Here is an 18,951-nt window from a genome sequence, read left to right as displayed (position 1 = left end):
ACAGAGACCCGACAAGAAAGAAGACCGTCTTTGTGAAATGCCCTTTGCATGTAGAATTATCTGCGGGTTCAGGAAAGATTCAACAGCAAATCAACTGGAATTACATACATAAACCAAAGGCTTTTTTTTTCTCCTTTATAAGAACACAAGAACATAAGAATGAAAGAGACTGCAAGAGACCACAAGGACTACACTAGGCAGTTCCGTATCCATCACCACCTGTCATCTCCATCCATAAAGTTGTATAATCGTTTCTTAAAAACCGAGTTCAGAGCTTACTACATGGTTACCTAGTTATTCCATTCGTCGACCCCACCTACAAGTAAACCAATTCTTGCCCATTTCCTTTTTAAATCTAAATTTGTCCAGTTTATAACCATTACTGCGAGTCCTGACCTGTAGTTTTAATATGATGACCTTATTTGTACTACCTTTGTTAAAGGGTTTGATCCACTTGAACACCTCTATTAGATCACCCCGCACTCTGCGTCTTTCCAGAGAGTGCAAGTTAAGGTGCCTAAACCTCTCTTCGTAACGCAAATTTCTGAGTCCATGTATCATTTTGGTCATTCTTCTCTGTACTGATTCTAGTGAATTGATGTCCATTCTGTAGGACGGAGACCAAAACTGTAACGCATAGTCAAGGCACAGAAACCACTCCCACCCATTCCATCCCCAACATACTTCACTCCCCTCCGCCTTCTTCCCTCCCTCTTATCTTGGCTCCTCCTGGATGACAGGTCCTCCATGCATCCTGTTCATTGCCCAGGGTCAGCAGTAGTGTCGCAAGACAGCACATCCACAGCGAGGCCGCTTCATTGATTCGGCGACCCTCCCCCCCCCCCTTTCCGTCACCTTATGCAGAAAAGGAGAAGACAGGGAGAAATCCCTTCGGGCTGCGTCATTTTATTTTTCATACATACTCCCTTGGACTTCTCTTGAAGAAAATCCACGGCCCCCAGGAATCAGGCCACGGTTACGAAGCTTGTCAATTGATGTGCTGGAAAAAAAAATCTGCATCCAGGCCCCACCAATGGAAGGGACAATAAAACTCAAATATATTTATTAACGTTTATTTAAGCTTTTTATTGGTTTGTGCCGTAACGCGACAGAACATGGCAGGGTCGGATAACTTGGACACACACACCCACTTGTGGGTTGTGCACTCACACCGTGTAATCTCACTCTACAGATTGCTTTATGGCAGCAGGGATGCACCACAGTCTTAAAACATCGACCATAGTGACCTTAACATAAGAAAACTCTCTGCCGGCAATCAACACATCACACGAACCCAACGTTTCCGTAACAAGTCTACGTAACTACACAACAAAAAATACGATTCATCCAAAGACCGTCAGCAGTACGATCGCTTCCCGTTTTCTTTACTCTCCCCGGGCGACGCGGGGGAAGAAAACGCGACACTGCACTGGGACGGTCTAAAGCGCCCACGGATCAAACGCACCAGTATCCGAACAGTTCGGATACAGAGACCTACTGCCTTCCTCAACCCGTCCACACGTTATTCTCCCTAAATAACATATTCAGGGTCGCAACAATATACATGTAGGTAATAAGAGGTCATAGTGCTAGATTATTCATATTCTAAGAATATATATATTTATATATATGTAATATTTATACTTAGTATTCTACATATTTACAGGAGACTAAGCTTTTGTGGACAAAAGAATCCCTTCATATACGAATACTTCCATGGCAAAATGATCTTAACCTAATTTGGAATTGTCTTCCCGATAGTGAAAAAAGTGTACGTGTATACTGTATATACAATAGTTTCTAGACAATCTAAACTTTCATCTGTAGCTAGGGAGAGCCTTGCCAAGAAGTAAGAACATTGCAATATAAAAGATAAGCTGCAATTCGAGTGAAAACCTTCAGAAACTGCGACAGAACAGTTAAGGGAGCAGCCCAAAGGAATCATATAAACAGGTAAGTTTTACATATATAAATAGAACAAAGACGTAACGTGTTATATATATATATATTCGTGTGTGTGTTTGTATATATATATGTAATTAGGAAGGGCATGTCTATCACACAAAGAATCACAGCACAGTACACTGGAGTCAGTCATATACGACCATGGAATATTCTAGAAGCTTTTGGCAACTATCGGAAGGTTGTCACCCCGCGCACGCAAACATCCCTCGGCGTCATCGTCCTCTTCCTCCTCCTCCTCATTGATCATCTTCCTTCTTCAGGAGTTTGAGAGTGGAAGGCGTGGGGTTTCCGCAGATTCTTGTGCTTGGCCGACGTGTGTCGTTTGCTGTGCATCAGGGTGGTGAGCGGGGATGGTTTCGAGGGACAAAAAGGTGAGTGTTGGAAACGCTGTGGCTTCTAAGCATTAAGACTGTCAAGGGTAGTACATACGAGAAAAGTCGAATTTGTGACTCCAAGTGTCCAGCTGGCCTGCACACGTCGCATATGGCATCACTTGCTTGCACAAGCACCAAATGCATTCTGTAAACACACATATATCTTGGTGTCGGTTATCCATGTATAACCTTGATGCAGCTTCCAGGGCCACTAAAATAACTGGGTTTATTTGAGGGGGTTTGGGGGGTTAACAGGTCAAAGGGTTCGGTTGTCAAAGGGGTGTCTACTTCACAGCAAGCTTTAGTCAAAGAAAGGGCGCCTGAAGTAGGTGCCTGGTAGCAAGCGACACTCACGAGGGACCTCAGGAGCTTCACGTAGCTGCCGTCTGGTGGATCCGGTTCTCCCACTGTGCGATGAGCGCGCTCCGACGTCGGGCTCCGCGCTCGACGGGGGCCTGCGGAAAGGGGCAAGAGGATGTCACGACTTCTGCGGGAGAAATCTCGCTGGTTACGGAAAGGGTGTAAATTATCACTCGTTATACACACACTGGATTATAACACGTTTTGTTTTACAAGAGAAGACGCGCAAACATACAGCGTGGCGAGGGGAGGTTTTATTAAAAAGATACCAATAATCTTCCCCTACAAGCATTTCTATAATGTATCAAATAACAATATTATAGATATATATATATATTACTGTCCATCACATGTATCCTGGTTCTCGTTGTCACCAGGCCATTTTATTCAGCCATAAGGAGCCTCCACAACAGAAACCAAACTGGGTAACACTACGTGGTTTTAAAGAAAAGATCGCTGGGGTTCAAGCCTTACTATATACATGGAACAAGCCTTACTACGCATGTATACATTTCCTATTTTTATGTAGTATCGAACATATTCTGCCAATATTATTAATCCATCAGTTGATGAATTATTTGTTCTCTAATAAGATATTTGCTAAGGTAATCAAGATTATATTTGGGCAAAAACGCGCGAATTGGCAACCACACACAACCTCGGGATAATTATGTACTTGGGCAGGCTCAAGGACAAGTCGAACTAACAAATACTAATCCTCTACACTGCAGTGGTTCCCAACTCGTTTCCTCAGATCCCTCACTTATGTGTTACTGTTTCTTGGGATCCTTGAAATCCTCTCAACACTGAACAAAGTCAGCTTGTCCTCATTAACTTAAACTGATTTTCGAGATGTGAACTCGAAAGACTAAGTTAAGAACCACCGATCTACTCGCAATGGGTCGACTACAGGAATCAAAATTTATTGTCATTTTCTTCATGGACACTTCACACTACCACATTTTTTCTCTCAATTGCTGCAGCTGTCCTTCTACATCGGGTATCACATAGCGTACTGCTGCAAGCTTTGCCATACCATTCCTACAGATTCTGTTGAACTTTTCTCACCTGGTCTAGACCCATACCACGCGGTCCGCCCTCTTTTCCATTTCGCGTAAGAGAAACTATTCGAAAGAACATTGTTAGTTTATCATTCATATACAGAGAAGAGGGGACAAGGGTGGTTAAAAGGGAGCGGGAAATGTGGGGATGGATAAAATTGAGCACATATGTGAGTGTGAGAGGCGAGTGTGTGTACTTGTGTACATGTGCACGCGTGTGTACACGTGTGTACGCGTGTACACATGTGTACACATGTGCACGAGTGTGTACATGTGCACGTGTGTTTACATGTGTCCGTGTGTGTACATGTGTCCGTGTGTGTACATGTGTCCGTGTGTGTACATGTGCCCGTGTGTGTACATGTGCCCGTGTGTGTACATGTGCCCGTGTGTGTACATGTGCCCGTGTGTGTACATGTGCCCGTGTGTGTACATGTGCCCGTGTGTGTACATGTGCCCGTGTGTGTACATGTGCACGTGTGTGTACATGTGCATGCGTGTGTACATGTGCATGCGTGTGTACATGTGCATGCGTGTGTACATGTGCGTGTTTACCTTAAGAATACATATAAAATTTTGTTCTTTTCCCCTTAAGTACCACGGTTTAATGTATTGCCACCATTCATGGTTAGAAAATCCCAGACGATTTTCTTCACCCGAAAGACGAATATGGAGACCAGCTCCACAGCTGACTGAAGTACCCTGGCACTCACTCGACAAAACACCGAAGGGGACCTTTCGCCCGCCTCACCTGTGTGTGTTCCTGCTCGTCATCCAAGAGGTTTGGATTGGAAAGCGCCGACCGAAGTCCGTTGACCTCCGGCGTGTCACCGTTGTGCAGGTGGGCGTGGCCGTTCATGCCCTTGGTGCTGCTGCTGCTGCTCCCGTCCACTACGTCGTCCTCATCCTCGAGAATGAGGCCCGAGAGGTTGGGTTGGGACCGACCCAACTGCCTGGCACGGTGCCGTCTGTCGAGAGAGAGAGAGAGAGGTTAGGCGGAGGCAACTCTACCGTGTTTGTTGTAAGACTGGAACGAAATTCTTTCCCACGGAGCCATTGCGGGTTATGCAGTTCCGTGCTTTACGAGGACGATTTGGTTTAACGTCACAAACTCCTCCCCCTATGAGGAGGCTAGGAAGGTGCCCCTTGCAGAGGACTTTGTGGCGAGGAATTTAATGAACCATGCCATTGGTTCAACTCGCTGGAGGCAGGGTTCGAACTGCCATCACCTCTACCTTCGCCGCAAGAAACGACGGCCTAACCCGCTCGGCCAGCGTGCCTTATAATTTCATGAAATACATCAGTGGTATAATGTAATGAAGGCTTGTTCATAAATACATACACACATATATATTATATACATACGTACACATACGTGCATACACATTCATACATACACACATTCATATATACACATTCATACGTGCATACACATTCATACATACACACATTCATATATACACATTCACATTCATACATACATTCATACGTACACATACACATTCATACACAGACATTCATACACACACATTCATACATTCATACACACACATTCATACATTCATACATACATTCATACATACACACACATTCATACACACACATACACACACACACACATTCATACATACATTCATTCATACATACACACATACATACATACACACACACACACACATTCATACATACACATTCACATACACACACATTCATACACACATTCATACACATATACACACACACACACACACACACACACACACACACACACATACACACACACATACACACACATACACACACATACAAAGGATTACAAAGGATTACAAAGGCAAAGCATGCCGACAGGAGACCTTTTGATCCATATCTAGGTCGGATGCACACAAAAAAAAAAAAAAAAAAAAAAAAAAATCATATTAATAATAAATTAAACCTATAACAATGTAAATAACAATTAAAATACATAAATAAATGCATTGGTATAGTTGAATAACAAACAAACAGGTAAATAGTAAATGATAATAAATTGACATATAACTAATAATAAATGAAAATCAGACAGACAAATTATAACAAAACAAAAACAAATAATATAACATAAATTATAATCATTACAGCATCTTACTTAGGTATTTATCTAAATGATTCTTAAAGCTTCGAACTGAACTACATTGCACTACCTGTGCAGGAAGTTTATTCCATTCATTAACTACACGGTTGGCAAAGTTGTTTCTACCTACTTCCAAATTGAATCTATTTCCGGACAGTTTGAGACCATTGTTTCTTGTCTGATTCTCATTCAATGTGAAAATTTGGTCACTTTTGATGTTGTCAATTCCCTTTAAAATCTTAAAGACCTGTATCAAGTCACCTCTGAGTCTACGCTTTTTTAGGGAAAACAGATTCATGTGCTTAAGTCGATTTTCGTATGATTTATTTTTGATATTTGGAATCAGTTTTGTGGCTCGCCGTTGTACTTTTTCCAGTCTGTCAATGTCTTTAATGAGATTCGGTGACCATACGGAAACAGCATATTCCAAATGTGGACGAACTAACGATTTATATAGCTTGTTAATGAGTGATGGACTTTTGAAATCAAACGATCGCGCAATCAGTCCCAGAATCTTATTTGCTTTCTCAGAGGCTGAAATACACTGCTTGGATGATTTGAGGTCGTTACTGATAATTACGCCGAGATCTTTCTCACTATCCACTTTTGTTAACGAATTTCCAAATAATTTGTAATCGTAATTGCTGTTATTACTTATGTGCATTACCTTGCATTTACTTGTGTTAAATTTCATTAGCCACTTTTCAGACCATTGCTGTAATTGATCTAAATCTTCTTGAATATCTAATTGGTTTGAGTGATCATTTGCCACTCCGCACAGTTTTGTATCATCAGCAAATTTGGAAACAGTAGATTTTAGTCCATGGTCTATATCATTTATATATACTATGAATAGAAGTGGCCCAAGAACGGAACCCTGAGGAACTCCACTTGCAACACTTTTCCATCCAGAAGTTTTTCCATTTAAAACAACTCTCTGTTTTCGACCTTTCAACCAATTACTAGTCCAACCTAATAGGCTACCACTTATTCCATGCAAAGCTAATTTAGTAAGTAGTCTTTCGTGTGGGACGGTATCAAAAGCTTTTGCAAAGTCTAGATATATTAAATCTATATTGTTTCTTTTGTCATAATTCGAGATAACTGTGTTGTAGAATTCGAGTAAGTTAGTCACGCAAGAACGTTTCCGTCTGAAACCATGTTGGCTATCAAAAAACCATGTTGGCTATCATGCCATATCGTATGTGTATGTGCCTATCATACACATACACACACACACACATACACATACACACACACACACATATATATATATATATATATATATACACAAACACAAACACACACACATACACACACACACACATACATACACATACATACATACACACATACATACACACACACATACATACACATACATATACATACACACATACATACACACATATACATATACATACATACATACATACACACATGTACATACATACATATACACACACTTTTTTTCTTTAAGAAAGAGGATGGGGGATGACGAAGAGAATTTTTACCTGAGCTCCTCCTCCCTCTGCTGCATATCACGCAGTTCCTCCTGAATCTTCTCCTCGGCGGTGCAGTAGGACCTGCGGTACTGCTGCTGCTGCGACTTCTGTTGCTGGTTCTGTGCCTGCTGGAGGCGAGCTTCCTGCTCCCGACGAACCACGGCGACCTGAAGGCATTCATCAAAGTCAGCAGGTCTTTCAGATCACGGTACTTAATGTTAATATATACACACGTATGCTCAACGAGGAAGAGAAGGTCACAAGTAATTCTGAGTCACAATATATTTTTTTACTAGTTCTGATTTTTGTTATCTGTTGGTATTCGCTAGACAACTTAGCTTTCTAATGCCTAAACTAGACAATTCCAAGGTTTTTACTTAAGCATAGAATTTTCTTAATTTCTGATTTTCGTTCTATGTTGGTATTCACTAGGTAACTTGGCTTTCTAATGCCTAAACTACACAATTCCAAGGTTTTCGCTTAAGCATGGAATCGCTAACTATCTCTGCGGAATAGGTCGTCTTACCTTTGGTTCCACCTTCATGGGTCTGGTGGTGATGGTGCGGTGGGTGAAGGTTGGGGAGATGGAGGAGGAGGGTGACGGGGGAGAGGCGAAGGCAGAGGTGGTCATTTTCCCTCTGGAGGCAATGAACTTCTGCATGAGTCCTTTGGGCGCCCGCATGGGGTTGGCAGCGCCCCCGGGGTTGGACGCCAGGTGCGTGGTCGAGAGACTCCTGGTCAGGCGGGGCTGGGCAGAGGCCACGGGCGAGGGCGTGGTGAAAGTGGGCGGGCTGAAGGGAGAGGGTGAGGGCGTGGGGGAAGGACTCATGGGGGACCTGCTCCTTACGGGCGTGCCGAGGCACTTGGAAGAAGAGGACGTGGTGGAGGACGAGGAAATGTTGGAGTTGGAGGACGAAGGTCTGTTGGACATCTCGGCCAGGTCGGACATACGGGTCACCTAGAGGGACAAGCGAGGGTGAGTGGGTTGGGGTGACGCTAACAACCAAGGCTGGGGTTTCGGGAGCTTATGGGACAAAAGGAAAGGTTCTGACGCGTCGTGACATCCGAAATATGAGAGGGAACTTAGGCCTACATGCGCATGTATCCGCGCGTCTGACTACGTGCTCGTGTTCAAGCGTCAGTACGTAATACATTGTATGTGCGCGTGCCTGTGCGTGTATGCGCGTGTGTCACTTTGTGCGATCGGGTGTGTCAGTTTGTACGTGCGCATGTGCGTGTGTGTATAACTGTACATGTAAGTGCACTTTTCTATATGTGCTCGTGTATGTACGCGTGTGTGAGTGTTTGTGTGAGCGTTTGTGTGTGTGTTCATGTGTACACGTGTGCTCGCGTGTGCGTGTGTATGCACGTGCTCATGTGTATATGTACGAGCACATATGGACACGGGTGCCTCTATGGATACACGTGCACGTATATGTAACTAGTTTAGTGAAATCTAAGTTTAAAACTACTTATTTGTAAATTTGTATCAGTAAATAACCAACGACTGTTCACAGACATACACACACGAACACAAACACAAGTCCCACACAATTCAAGACTAGACGTTAAATCGCAACAGACTTTACGCTTATAACATTACAAACTCACAAGTACAAGTATAACGAAAAGGAAACCTCAAAACATGTTGTACAACCTTTTTCAAAATGATCATGTGGTTGATTCAACAGGCTGTACTCTAACAACACATTAATGAAATATGATTAACCTCTGTTCACCTTATGGTCGTTCACACAATCACATTCTCAACCTCACACGAAGTTGTACTTTCACAACAACAGCATAACTTCATGAGCGACGGTACAGTTACAAGGTCAATTTCACAACAGGTTGCGCACCCAACGTAACCTTCCAAGACGAGCGCGGCACCTCTGGGGACGCAACCTCGTAGGTCAAGCACCACATTCAGGGTTACAAAAGTTCTTACATAAAGGGCCTTTTTTTTTTTTTGCGAATCTTAGCAGCGACCCTAAAGCTACACAAGTGACCTTTGAATATTTGGAGTCGACGCCATGACCTTTTACCTAAACGTGGGTTTACGGTATTCTTGGACGGTAACCCGGGAATTTACACTAAACAGCTACTGACAGAAGTACCTTTGCAAATATAGCTACGCCCGATCGTCCATAGATGATAGCCTATGCTGTTAGAATTACTGACGGAAGTACCTTTGCAAATATGATTACGGCCGATCGTCCATAGATAGTAGCCTATACTGTTAGAATCACTTTTTGAAATACAGTCTTTAAACCTTAATATATGCTATTTCCACGAATTCACTGTGACCATCTTTCATTTCTACCTCGCATATAGCATGCCAAATTTGTGAAAGACAAATTATGTTTATTAAACGTTAGATTTGAATCAGACCTCGTATTTATTTTGTATGACGACTGTTCAGTTGTGGTGAGCTCTTGCTTACTCTTGGTATAAAAGGCCGAAAAGAGTCTATGGGGAGACGGGGAGGGGGAGGGGGAAGGGGAGGGGAAGGGGAGGGGAAGGGGAGGGGGAAGGGGAGGGGGAGGGGAGGGGGAGGGGAAGGGGAGGGGAAGGGGAGGGGAAGGGGAGGGGGAGGGGAGGGGAAGGGGAGGGGGAGGGGAAGGGGAGGGGAAGGGGAGGGGGACGGGAGGGGGAAGGGGAAGGGGAGGGGAAAGGGGAGGGGGAGGGGGAGGGGGAAGGTCTGCACCAGCCGACTTTATTCAGTTGTATGGTGCCTCACCTTGAAGGGGTTCTGAAGACCTCATTGAAATTGACAACCGGATGTGAACCAACCGAAACAGTTACAGGGGGGGGGGCATGCTCCCCACCAACCCCCCTCACACAGGTCTTCCGACGCGGCCCTTGACTACGTAGTTCCCACCCAATTTACGAGGGTTGCCGACTTCGGATTTCGCGGTCAAGTGTCTGCGCGGAGTCGCGTGGCCGCCTCGGTCCGGCGGTGGGCCAGCCATCGCGGTCGCAGCCATTCGAAACTTGATCAGTAATCTAACACGTCTTCAAGTTCCCAGAGATTATCTCCGGTTGAAGGTCCGGGAGTGCCTCGTCATTTAGGTCACTTCGTAGGTAGAATTTTTACTTTATTTATTCTATTCATACATAAATAAAACAGCAAGAGGGCGGGGTGGGTGAGGGTAGCAGCGTCTATCACCATCTTCAGCGCCTTTATTCATTCATCTATTCGTCTATTTCTGTAATCTAAATTGATGTCCTCGGCGGCCATCTAGAACCAGAAGATTCCGTCATGACCCAAAAATCTTAAATTTTCCCTAAAATTCACAACAAGTTTCATGGCCTAATTCTGGGATCTCGAGGTCTCACAGATGTCACGAGAAAGGCACTATAGACAATATTTACTGGATTTACAATATAATTTTACCAATGAAACTAGTTTCGCAATTTACAAGGAAAAAATAGTAGTGGTTAAGACCTTTAGAACTATAAATTTAGAGAACATTAATAAAGAAAAGTTATTTTATGACAAGACTTTCGCATGTTGGCAACACGGTATATTAAGAGTAATGATCTTCAAAATTTGTCAACAATCTCAGTCCCGTGGGCATTGTGGACAGTCCTCATGATGGCTGGTTCTTTGGTGCGAATGAATACACCAACCCAAATCATATTCTGACATACATACACTTGACCCTATCATCTTGCCTGCCGCAAACTCCCCCCCCCCCACTACTACGCCTCTTCGGCTCAAGATTTGAAGCGTTCTGTCTGACGTCAGACTAATTGCTTTGACTGAAGAACATACTGAGCATCACGGGGTCTCGACCAACCGCGACCCCATTCCGTCCCACGGGCCCCCCTCGGCCACGTAACATATTCCCGCAGGAATGGAGTCTGTACAGAACGGCACTATAAGCGAGGGAAGGGGCGAGGGAGGTTATTAGAGGGAACTCGTACCTGTTTCAGGACTTGTACACTTCTCAAATGCTGGAACCCCGACCAAACACATTCATAGACTTGCTAATTTACTCCAAAGCCGATTAATTATCATCAAAGCATCAACGACCCAACAATCTTTAAAAGCATCACATCACGGTACCCGGAAGCACGTACAGCACAAATCACTTTTAACTCACCAAGCTCTCTACATCTTAAAAGACCATACGCCTCAAATCAAATTTGATCATGTACAGGATTAAAAAGCCTGATAGTTCAAAGCGTCTACTCGGGTTGGGTCAACACTTGTTTGTACCTTCTTTGTCTCGCCCGAACTCTGCGGGGGCTGGTCGTACTTCTTCCTTCGCGCTTTCACAGGACGTTCGAACAGAATGTACTTTTCCTCGAAGCCTCGCGTGAGCTTTCGGAAGTGGAGAAGCACTTTTTGCTCATTGTGGCACTTATTAGTCTATACATAAGGGTTAGTTGTGCTGGGAGGGTAGTGATGATCCGTGGCATGGCGGGTGATGTGTGTGATGGATAGTGATCGCGAGTATTACGGGATGGTGTGGCGAGAGGCAGTGTGATGTGGTGCCACACAGTCCCTGATTACAGGTGTCATGATGAGGGGTGCAACCTGTGACTTAGGGTTGTGTATAGACCATGCGTGGGTCTGTGCTATGACAGCGAGTGTTGATTACAAAATAGGTATTGCAAGGTGAAGATGAAGGGTGGTGTTTAGAAAACTAACGCTACAACCACTCTTATGATCTGCTGTTTACAAGAACCAAATCTGGTGACTTCAGAAGCATTAAATAACACCGAAATTAATTAACTAAGTATCACAAACAAAACCATAATGTGAACATGTGTATATAAACCCAATCCATTGATAGCAACATAATAGAGATAGATGCAAACCATACATAAACGCCCCCATCTGACGTACTACAGGCCAGTCTTAAGACAACACAGACGACTACTACAAAGTCTTCAGTCTCGTAACCACAACATTTCGCGTAGGTTGCCTAAATTTGAAGTCTGTCACTTCCAATTTTTATCCAGAGTTTCTCTGGCCAGAAAACTGTAAACTTCGGTAATCAACAACGATCTTTAGCATATTCCCATAGATCTCCCTGCAATGAAACGTTAGACTGCTGCGATGTGCGGATGTAGGGCGATTTCAGTCACAGGCTACGAGGGAGTGAGGGAGCCGCTGGTGATTATCAACTTATGTGAAACAGTGATGGTAAAATAAATTTTTTACAACATTTTGAATCAGGGTTGGGGATCGAGTGCCAGGCCCTAGGGGCTGCCCCTCCAGGTGAAGGTGATGATGGCCACTGCAAGCTGGCGCCAGGAACTGACGTACTTGTTGGCGCCAGCAGATTTCATTCGACCTCTGCCATCCACCCAAACTAAGGCTTCAACCCGTCTCGATCTATCCGTCCAAGTCGGATATCCTTTCCTACATTCATTGTCTATCGCTGAACGGTTTCATTCAACTCAAGGAAACCCTCCTGGTTACTTAATCTCTCAACTTTCCATCCGATGTTGAAGCTACAAGTGTTGCTAAGTGACTGAACTGACACGGTGCCAGTGCTTAGTTTGTAACTGACCGCACGGACACAGTGCCACCTGTCTTCTGGCCAACTGACAATGCCACCTGGTCCGTGGACAACTGACCGCAGTGGCACGGTGCCACCAGGAACTGACCGCAAAGAGGCAGTGCCATCTGCTTGGAGGATGTGGCACCTGACGCGTCCTCACACCCGTGGTGACTATCCACACTCGTATATCCCAGGATGAACAACTTCAACCCCCGTTGCAACAACAATGATAACATTAAAATTATTTCACTCGAACAAGTTTAAAAAACTTGTTGTCAGAACAATACATTTATATGTACGAGTTTCATTAACGCATTCAAAATCGTATAGAACAGCAAGATTTACAATATATATAACATGTTTTATAACGATGAAAAAAGTCTTAATAATTACTTCCGTATAGCGGTGTGGGGGGAGAGAGAAAACCTTTTCCTGGTCAGCTGAACGCCAAGAAATTAATGACTTCGAAACCTTTCGTAATTACGCGATGGAAAGTGAACCAGGAGAACGTAATTATATATTCTTTGTTCAATTTCGTACGTAGCGTTGATATCATTTCCTTCATATTCACAAAGCTGCAAGACACTCGCTATAGCTTTAACCCAAGATTTGCGTCTTCCGTCTTATAGCTTGTGACGCGTAAAGCTTAATCCAGAATGCCTAATCCCATCTACCTCGTAACCATGATTGTAATTTTATTTTGGTTAATGACAGACGATTGTATTTCATTAAATTGGGTAAAGAGTGAAAGATTACATCAGACGGGACTTCGATTGACACCGATTTTCTACGAAGTCTGACCTGTAATAGCTGTACAAAACAGTCCGACATCAGCCACAACAAAATATGCAAGGGGCGTCAGTAGGTTGTAGGGGGTTCATGATAAATCTTGCACCATGTGTATTGCCCACACATCTATGTTATGACATGTGCGAACACATAGCATACATACACGCATGCATTTACTTGTGTTCCCCTCTGCTCACATATATATACTGATCGTAAGCACCCCCGGAAGATCCTTAAAAAAAAAAAATAATAATAATAATAATAAAAAAATAAAAATAAATAAAAAATGAATAAAAACCTGACTCACCTTGGCGTCCACAGTCTCTTCCGAAGTCGTGTAGATCTTTCCGGCGGCACGAAGTTCCTTCTCCCTCTGTGATGTCTCTTCGATCTCCTGCTGGATGCGGGAGGTGGCCATGCGGTGCTGCACGTCCCGGGGGCTCCCGCTGGAGGTGCTACCGGGGCTCATGACGGCGGTGGTGGTGTTCCGTCGGTTGACGACCTTGTCGCTGGAGTTGGAGGACGTGGCCACGAGGGGGGCGTGGGTCAAGCCCTTCTCCCGACGGTAGGCCTCCTCTCGCTCGCGGGCCAGACGGATCTCCCGCTCGATCACCGACTCCTTCTGCATCCTGCGGGAGGAGAGCGGAGTTTAGTGACGTGGCGAAAGGTAATGATCATGTAGTGGAGGTTCGTATGTTTATGGATGAAGTTATTATATATGTATGCGTGTATGTTTGTGTATATATTTGTGTATGTGTATGTTTGTGTATATGCCTATATGGATGTGCCTATATATGGATGTGCATATATATGTGCCTATATGGATGTGCCTTTATATGGATGTGCCTATATATGGATGTGCCTATATATGGATGTGCCTATATATGGATGTGCATATATATGTACTGCATATATATGTACTGCATATATATGTACTGCATATGTGTGTGTGTGTGTGTGTGTGTGTGTGTGTGTGTGTGTGTGTGTGTGTGTGTGTGTGTGTGTGTGTGTGTGTGTGTGTGAGTGTGTGTTAATATGTAAAAAAATGCAAGTTATGATGAAAGTAATTAAACTGAATAGAAGTGAAGATGAAGAAGCAAAGAGAATAAAGACGTGGACGAGCGTGGTGAAAACGAAGAATCACATCACAGAAGACTACAAGGTTAAAGGCAGAGTAAATCATCGGTTCCAATTGCAGCAGCGATATAAACAGCGAGAGAAACTCACGGAACAATTATTATTATTATTATTATTATTATTATTACATGTGTGCATATAAACAACTTCCTACAAGATCACGGAAGTAGTAAAAGTATATTGCAGATGACTCAACCTGTTTGGTGCAATGATTTATCTAATGTATTCTGCTGTGGGTAACATGTTCAAATTACAACACTGAGGAGTTTCCTAGTTTATGCCACACCTCTTGGTCTCGTCTACATTTCTTCACAGGAAGTTTAAATATCCAAAACCACAAATAGTGCATCATAAGACACCTCGATAGACATTGTAGATTGTATTGTATTTGCGTGTTCACCTACTGCTCCTCTTATAAACCGTGAACAAGTGCTACGTAACAGTATGGTAGAATAAAGCTGCAAGTTTCAGAGTTTAGTTTTTGACAAATGTATGTAAGTACATGACAGTCCGACCCTTTTCCACAGAGGAATCTTCGGAAAGGTCTGGGGAACATTACTTGCTATTGTGAGTTATCAGTTAGTGGAATTTGAAGAGACTATTTTAAGTTCCTGATGGTCCATGACAGTCTTAATCCACACTGCATACGTTTCTTGAACAGTATATTTCGGCATATGTTATACAAAAGTTCCACATCTGTATAAGCAGATTACGGGCATTTACTGTGTACCGATGTGAACAAGATTAAAAGTAGAGGGGCATTCAGAGGAAAAGAATTCCAAGGAAAGATCTTTGAGCGGAAGCGGTAGTTGGTATGATGTATGTAACGATTGGCGGAATGGTCATTATAGTATAGCCCAGATGCCGCAGATTACGTTATAGGTCGGCGTTGACCAGAGTGGACCTGGGGTTGGGGGCGGGGGTAATTATGGGGTTGGATGGGTAATTATGGGGTTGGATGGGTAATTTGTGGAAATTGTGGCCGGGAAAGGAATCGCAGAGACAAGAGTCTGCCTAGTGTAGGCCCTATGGTCTCTTGCAGTCTCCTTTATTCTTATGTTAACCCAGACAAGTTCCTTACGAGTTCGGAAGGAGAATTTCTCATCGAAACGATCATCTGCCGACAGGTAGAATAGTTGTACAAGCCACAAGACATAACGAAAGGATTAGAGGTAATGAAAGTGAGGAAGTAAGAGACGAGAATTGGAAGGGAGACATTTTGGGGGCAAGTTCAGAAGGGCAGAAGGGACGAGGAAGAGAGGAAAGGGCAACGCATTTGTACAGGAGGTGAAGGTCACAGTTTCAGAGAGCCCCAACCGGGTTAACCTTGGGTGTGAGGTGGGGGAGGGAAAAGAGAAGGCGAAAAGAAGAGAAAGGGAGAAGAGAAGACCAAAACCGGGAAGTGACAGGAGGAAGAGGGAGGTAAAAGGAAGGGAAACGAGGGCAAGAAGATATAGATGCGAAAAGGGAATCAGACTGGGAGGGAGACTGGGGAAGAAGAAAAAGGAAGAGAAAGTTAGACAACTAAGTGGATATGTATAACAGGTGGTAATGGAAACTGAACTGCCTAGTGTAGGCCTTATGATCTCATGCAGTCTCCTTCATTCTTACGTTCTTATACAAGAAGGATGAGGAGGAGAAGGCAAGGGAGGAGGAAGAGTGAGGAAAAGGAAGTGAAAAGGTGAGAGACATTGGAGGCTGGAGGAGGCGGACGTGACACGTGGGTGGATAAGGAAGTGGAGCCGGAGAAAGGCGGAAAGAGGGAGCGGCAGTGCCTGGGCCGGGGCGGGCCAGGGCGGGGCGGGGCGGGCCGGAGCGGGCCGGAGCAAGACTGCACACAAGTTCGGGCGGTCTTGCGCAGCAACTGGGGCGGGAGGCAGGTGACACTATGGTCAAAAGACTAGAGACTGCGAATCAGTAGCAGTTTGTACTGTAGGTAATCAGATACTTGTGTATATGCAGGTAAGTAGGTATACGTGTAGGTAACCAGATATATATACATCGAGGTAACTTGATACATACAGAGGTAGGTAGGTGTGTATGTAGTTATGCATATAGTGTGTTTATCTATTTGTGTGTGTGTGTGTGTGTGTGTGTGTGTGTGTGTGTGTGTGTGTGTGTGTGTGTGTGTGTGTGTGTGTGTGTGTGTGTGTGTGTGTGTGTGTGTGCGAGTACGTGCGCATGTGCGTGTTACCTGTGTGTGGTGTGTATGTGTGTGTACTATGTATGTATGTGTGCGCGTGTTTGCGTGCATATGTGCCTGTTACCTGTGTTCTTGTGTACATGTGCGTGTACTGTGTATGTGTACATGTGCGTGTGAATGAGCGAGTGGGTAAGTGAACGAGAGAGAGAGAGAGAGAGAGAGAGAGAGAGAGAGAGAGAGAGAGAGAGAGAGAGAGAGAGAGAGAGAGAGAGAGAGAGAGAGAGAGAGAGAGAGAGAGAGAGAGAGAGAGAGAGAGAGAGAGAGAGAGAGAGAGAGAGAGAGAGAGAGAGAGAGACAGAGAGAGAGAGAGAGGTGGAGGAAGTGAAGATACGAATGGTAGGTCAAGGGTAAAGGTGTAGAAAAGGTGATGAAAACAAAATCAAGTATAGGAAAGAATGGTACAGATAAGGTTAACAGGAAGAGGACAGGATGAAAAAAATAGGATGCAGTGTGTGGCAAAGAAGACAGGAAATGGGAAAGGGAACCAGATGGACGAGGAGTGTAGAGTTAAGACAAAGAAGGGAAGATGAGAAATAGGAGGAAAGACGTGGAGGAATTTGGACACAAGGAAATGCAGGAGAATATGACAAATGCCAAAACAAAGGAACCATAGTGGAAATACAGTGAAGAGGACGACTACAAGAGTTGAAGAAAAACTATCTGGAGAAGGTTGATGAAGAAAAAGAGAAAGTGAAAAGGTAAACAAAGGCCATTTGATAGTGGATTGAAACACGCAACATCTGCATCAGACTCACTGCAACGTAATGCATTGCAATGTACGAGTTTGATGAACCGTGATAAGTGTCCACGAAGACCCCCAAGATTCTCGTTATTTCAGTGCGGCAGACCATCACTTTCCCTTTCACCAGTCTCTCCCCTTCCCCTCCCCCTGCCCCCTAACGATGGTTTATTAGCTTTCTTCAATGCGGTTACACAAATGTGGTAAATCGAAAACTTGTCTCGTTCAGTTGAGAGGTGGGGGTGGGTGGGGAATGGTGGTAGGGTCTTCTACTTGAACGGGTTTTCGGTTGGCCGAGGTCACACTCAAGAAAAGGGTCCCGTCTTCATCTGAAGGAATTAGTGTTCGGTTTGGAAAAAAAATCTAAGGGGAATGCCACCATATTGAAATGTTGGTTGGGGACCGCCTTTGATAAAATATATAGCATACCTTGCTCACGTTCACTCCTTCACAACTGGACATATGGTCAGACTGCCGCCAGATTATTTCATTCAGTTGTGGGCAACCCTCCCATTTGTAAATGGGATAAAAATACATACACCACTGACGCCAGAGTTTTTTTTTTTTTTTCTTTTTTTTTTTTGTCGCGGGAAACTTTGTATTATTTATTGCAGGCCACAAATATCTGATTTCTCTTAGAAATCCCCACAAATCAGAAATATCCAGAACAACAAATTCCGAATTCCCGAAGCTCCTGGATAATAGAAACACCGATTTTCTACTACACAAAGTTTCCATTCCAAAGAATGAGAAATTCAGACGTTTAGATACTCCCGAGACCGAGAACAGTCTTAGGCATTGACATATGAAGAATGGCATCATCAGTGTTACGTGACTGGGTTTATCTGAACGAAACTTCCCCGCCACGACAATTGCGCGCCAGGCGTTCTCCCGTGTGTCTTCAAGCGTGTCTTGCTCAAATCATCCGCTTTGAAAACACAACAGAACCACAAACACGCGAACACATAGGTGCGCGTACGCACACACGCACAGTGATTAGAAAAAATGGTAACCCTTGTATTAAGATTCTGTGGAGGAAAGGTTGATCATAGGAGAGAACTCACAGAGCAGGTATCAAGAAACTGCACTAAGGAAAATTTCTCAACGGAAGCGAAAAGGGGAGGGAGGGAGGCAGAGCTAAAGTGCTAAAGATACCATGGAAAAGAAAAAAAGAAAAAAGGAAAAGGAG

At 44.0% G+C, this 18,951-nt stretch overlaps 1 protein-coding gene across 7 annotated transcripts in view; it reads right to left on the bottom strand.

Annotated features, from left to right (window-relative positions):
• Positions 1–1,059: 1,059 nt before the first annotated feature.
• LOC143032375 (uncharacterized) overlaps positions 1,060–18,951 on the bottom strand; it is a 450,169-nt gene continuing 432,277 nt past the window's right edge. For 3 of the 7 annotated variants that reach the window (XM_076197034.1, XM_076197038.1, XM_076197041.1), the window contains 6 exons: positions 13,991–14,312; positions 11,601–11,705; positions 7,902–8,333; positions 7,385–7,542; positions 4,512–4,728; positions 1,060–2,794 (listed from right to left, as the gene is read on the bottom strand). In XM_076197034.1, the coding sequence (XP_076053149.1) occupies positions 2,711–2,794; positions 4,512–4,728; positions 7,385–7,542; positions 7,902–8,333; positions 11,601–11,705; positions 13,991–14,312 (1,318 nt within the window). In that variant the 3' untranslated portion in view covers positions 1,060–2,710. Of the gene's footprint in view, positions 2,795–3,767; positions 3,824–4,511; positions 4,729–7,384; positions 7,543–7,901; positions 8,334–11,600; positions 11,706–13,990; positions 14,313–18,951 lie in introns of all 7 variants that reach the window. The other 4 variants (XM_076197036.1, XM_076197035.1, XM_076197039.1 and 1 more) reach the window with 4 other exon arrangements.

The sequence above is a fragment of the Oratosquilla oratoria genome, chromosome 13 (assembly GCF_046742065.1).
Source record: "Oratosquilla oratoria isolate Oo_2021 chromosome 13, ASM4674206v1, whole genome shotgun sequence".
Classification (NCBI taxonomy): domain Eukaryota; kingdom Metazoa; phylum Arthropoda; class Malacostraca; order Stomatopoda; family Squillidae; genus Oratosquilla; species Oratosquilla oratoria.
This window is presented reverse-complemented; position numbering and strand designations above follow the sequence as displayed.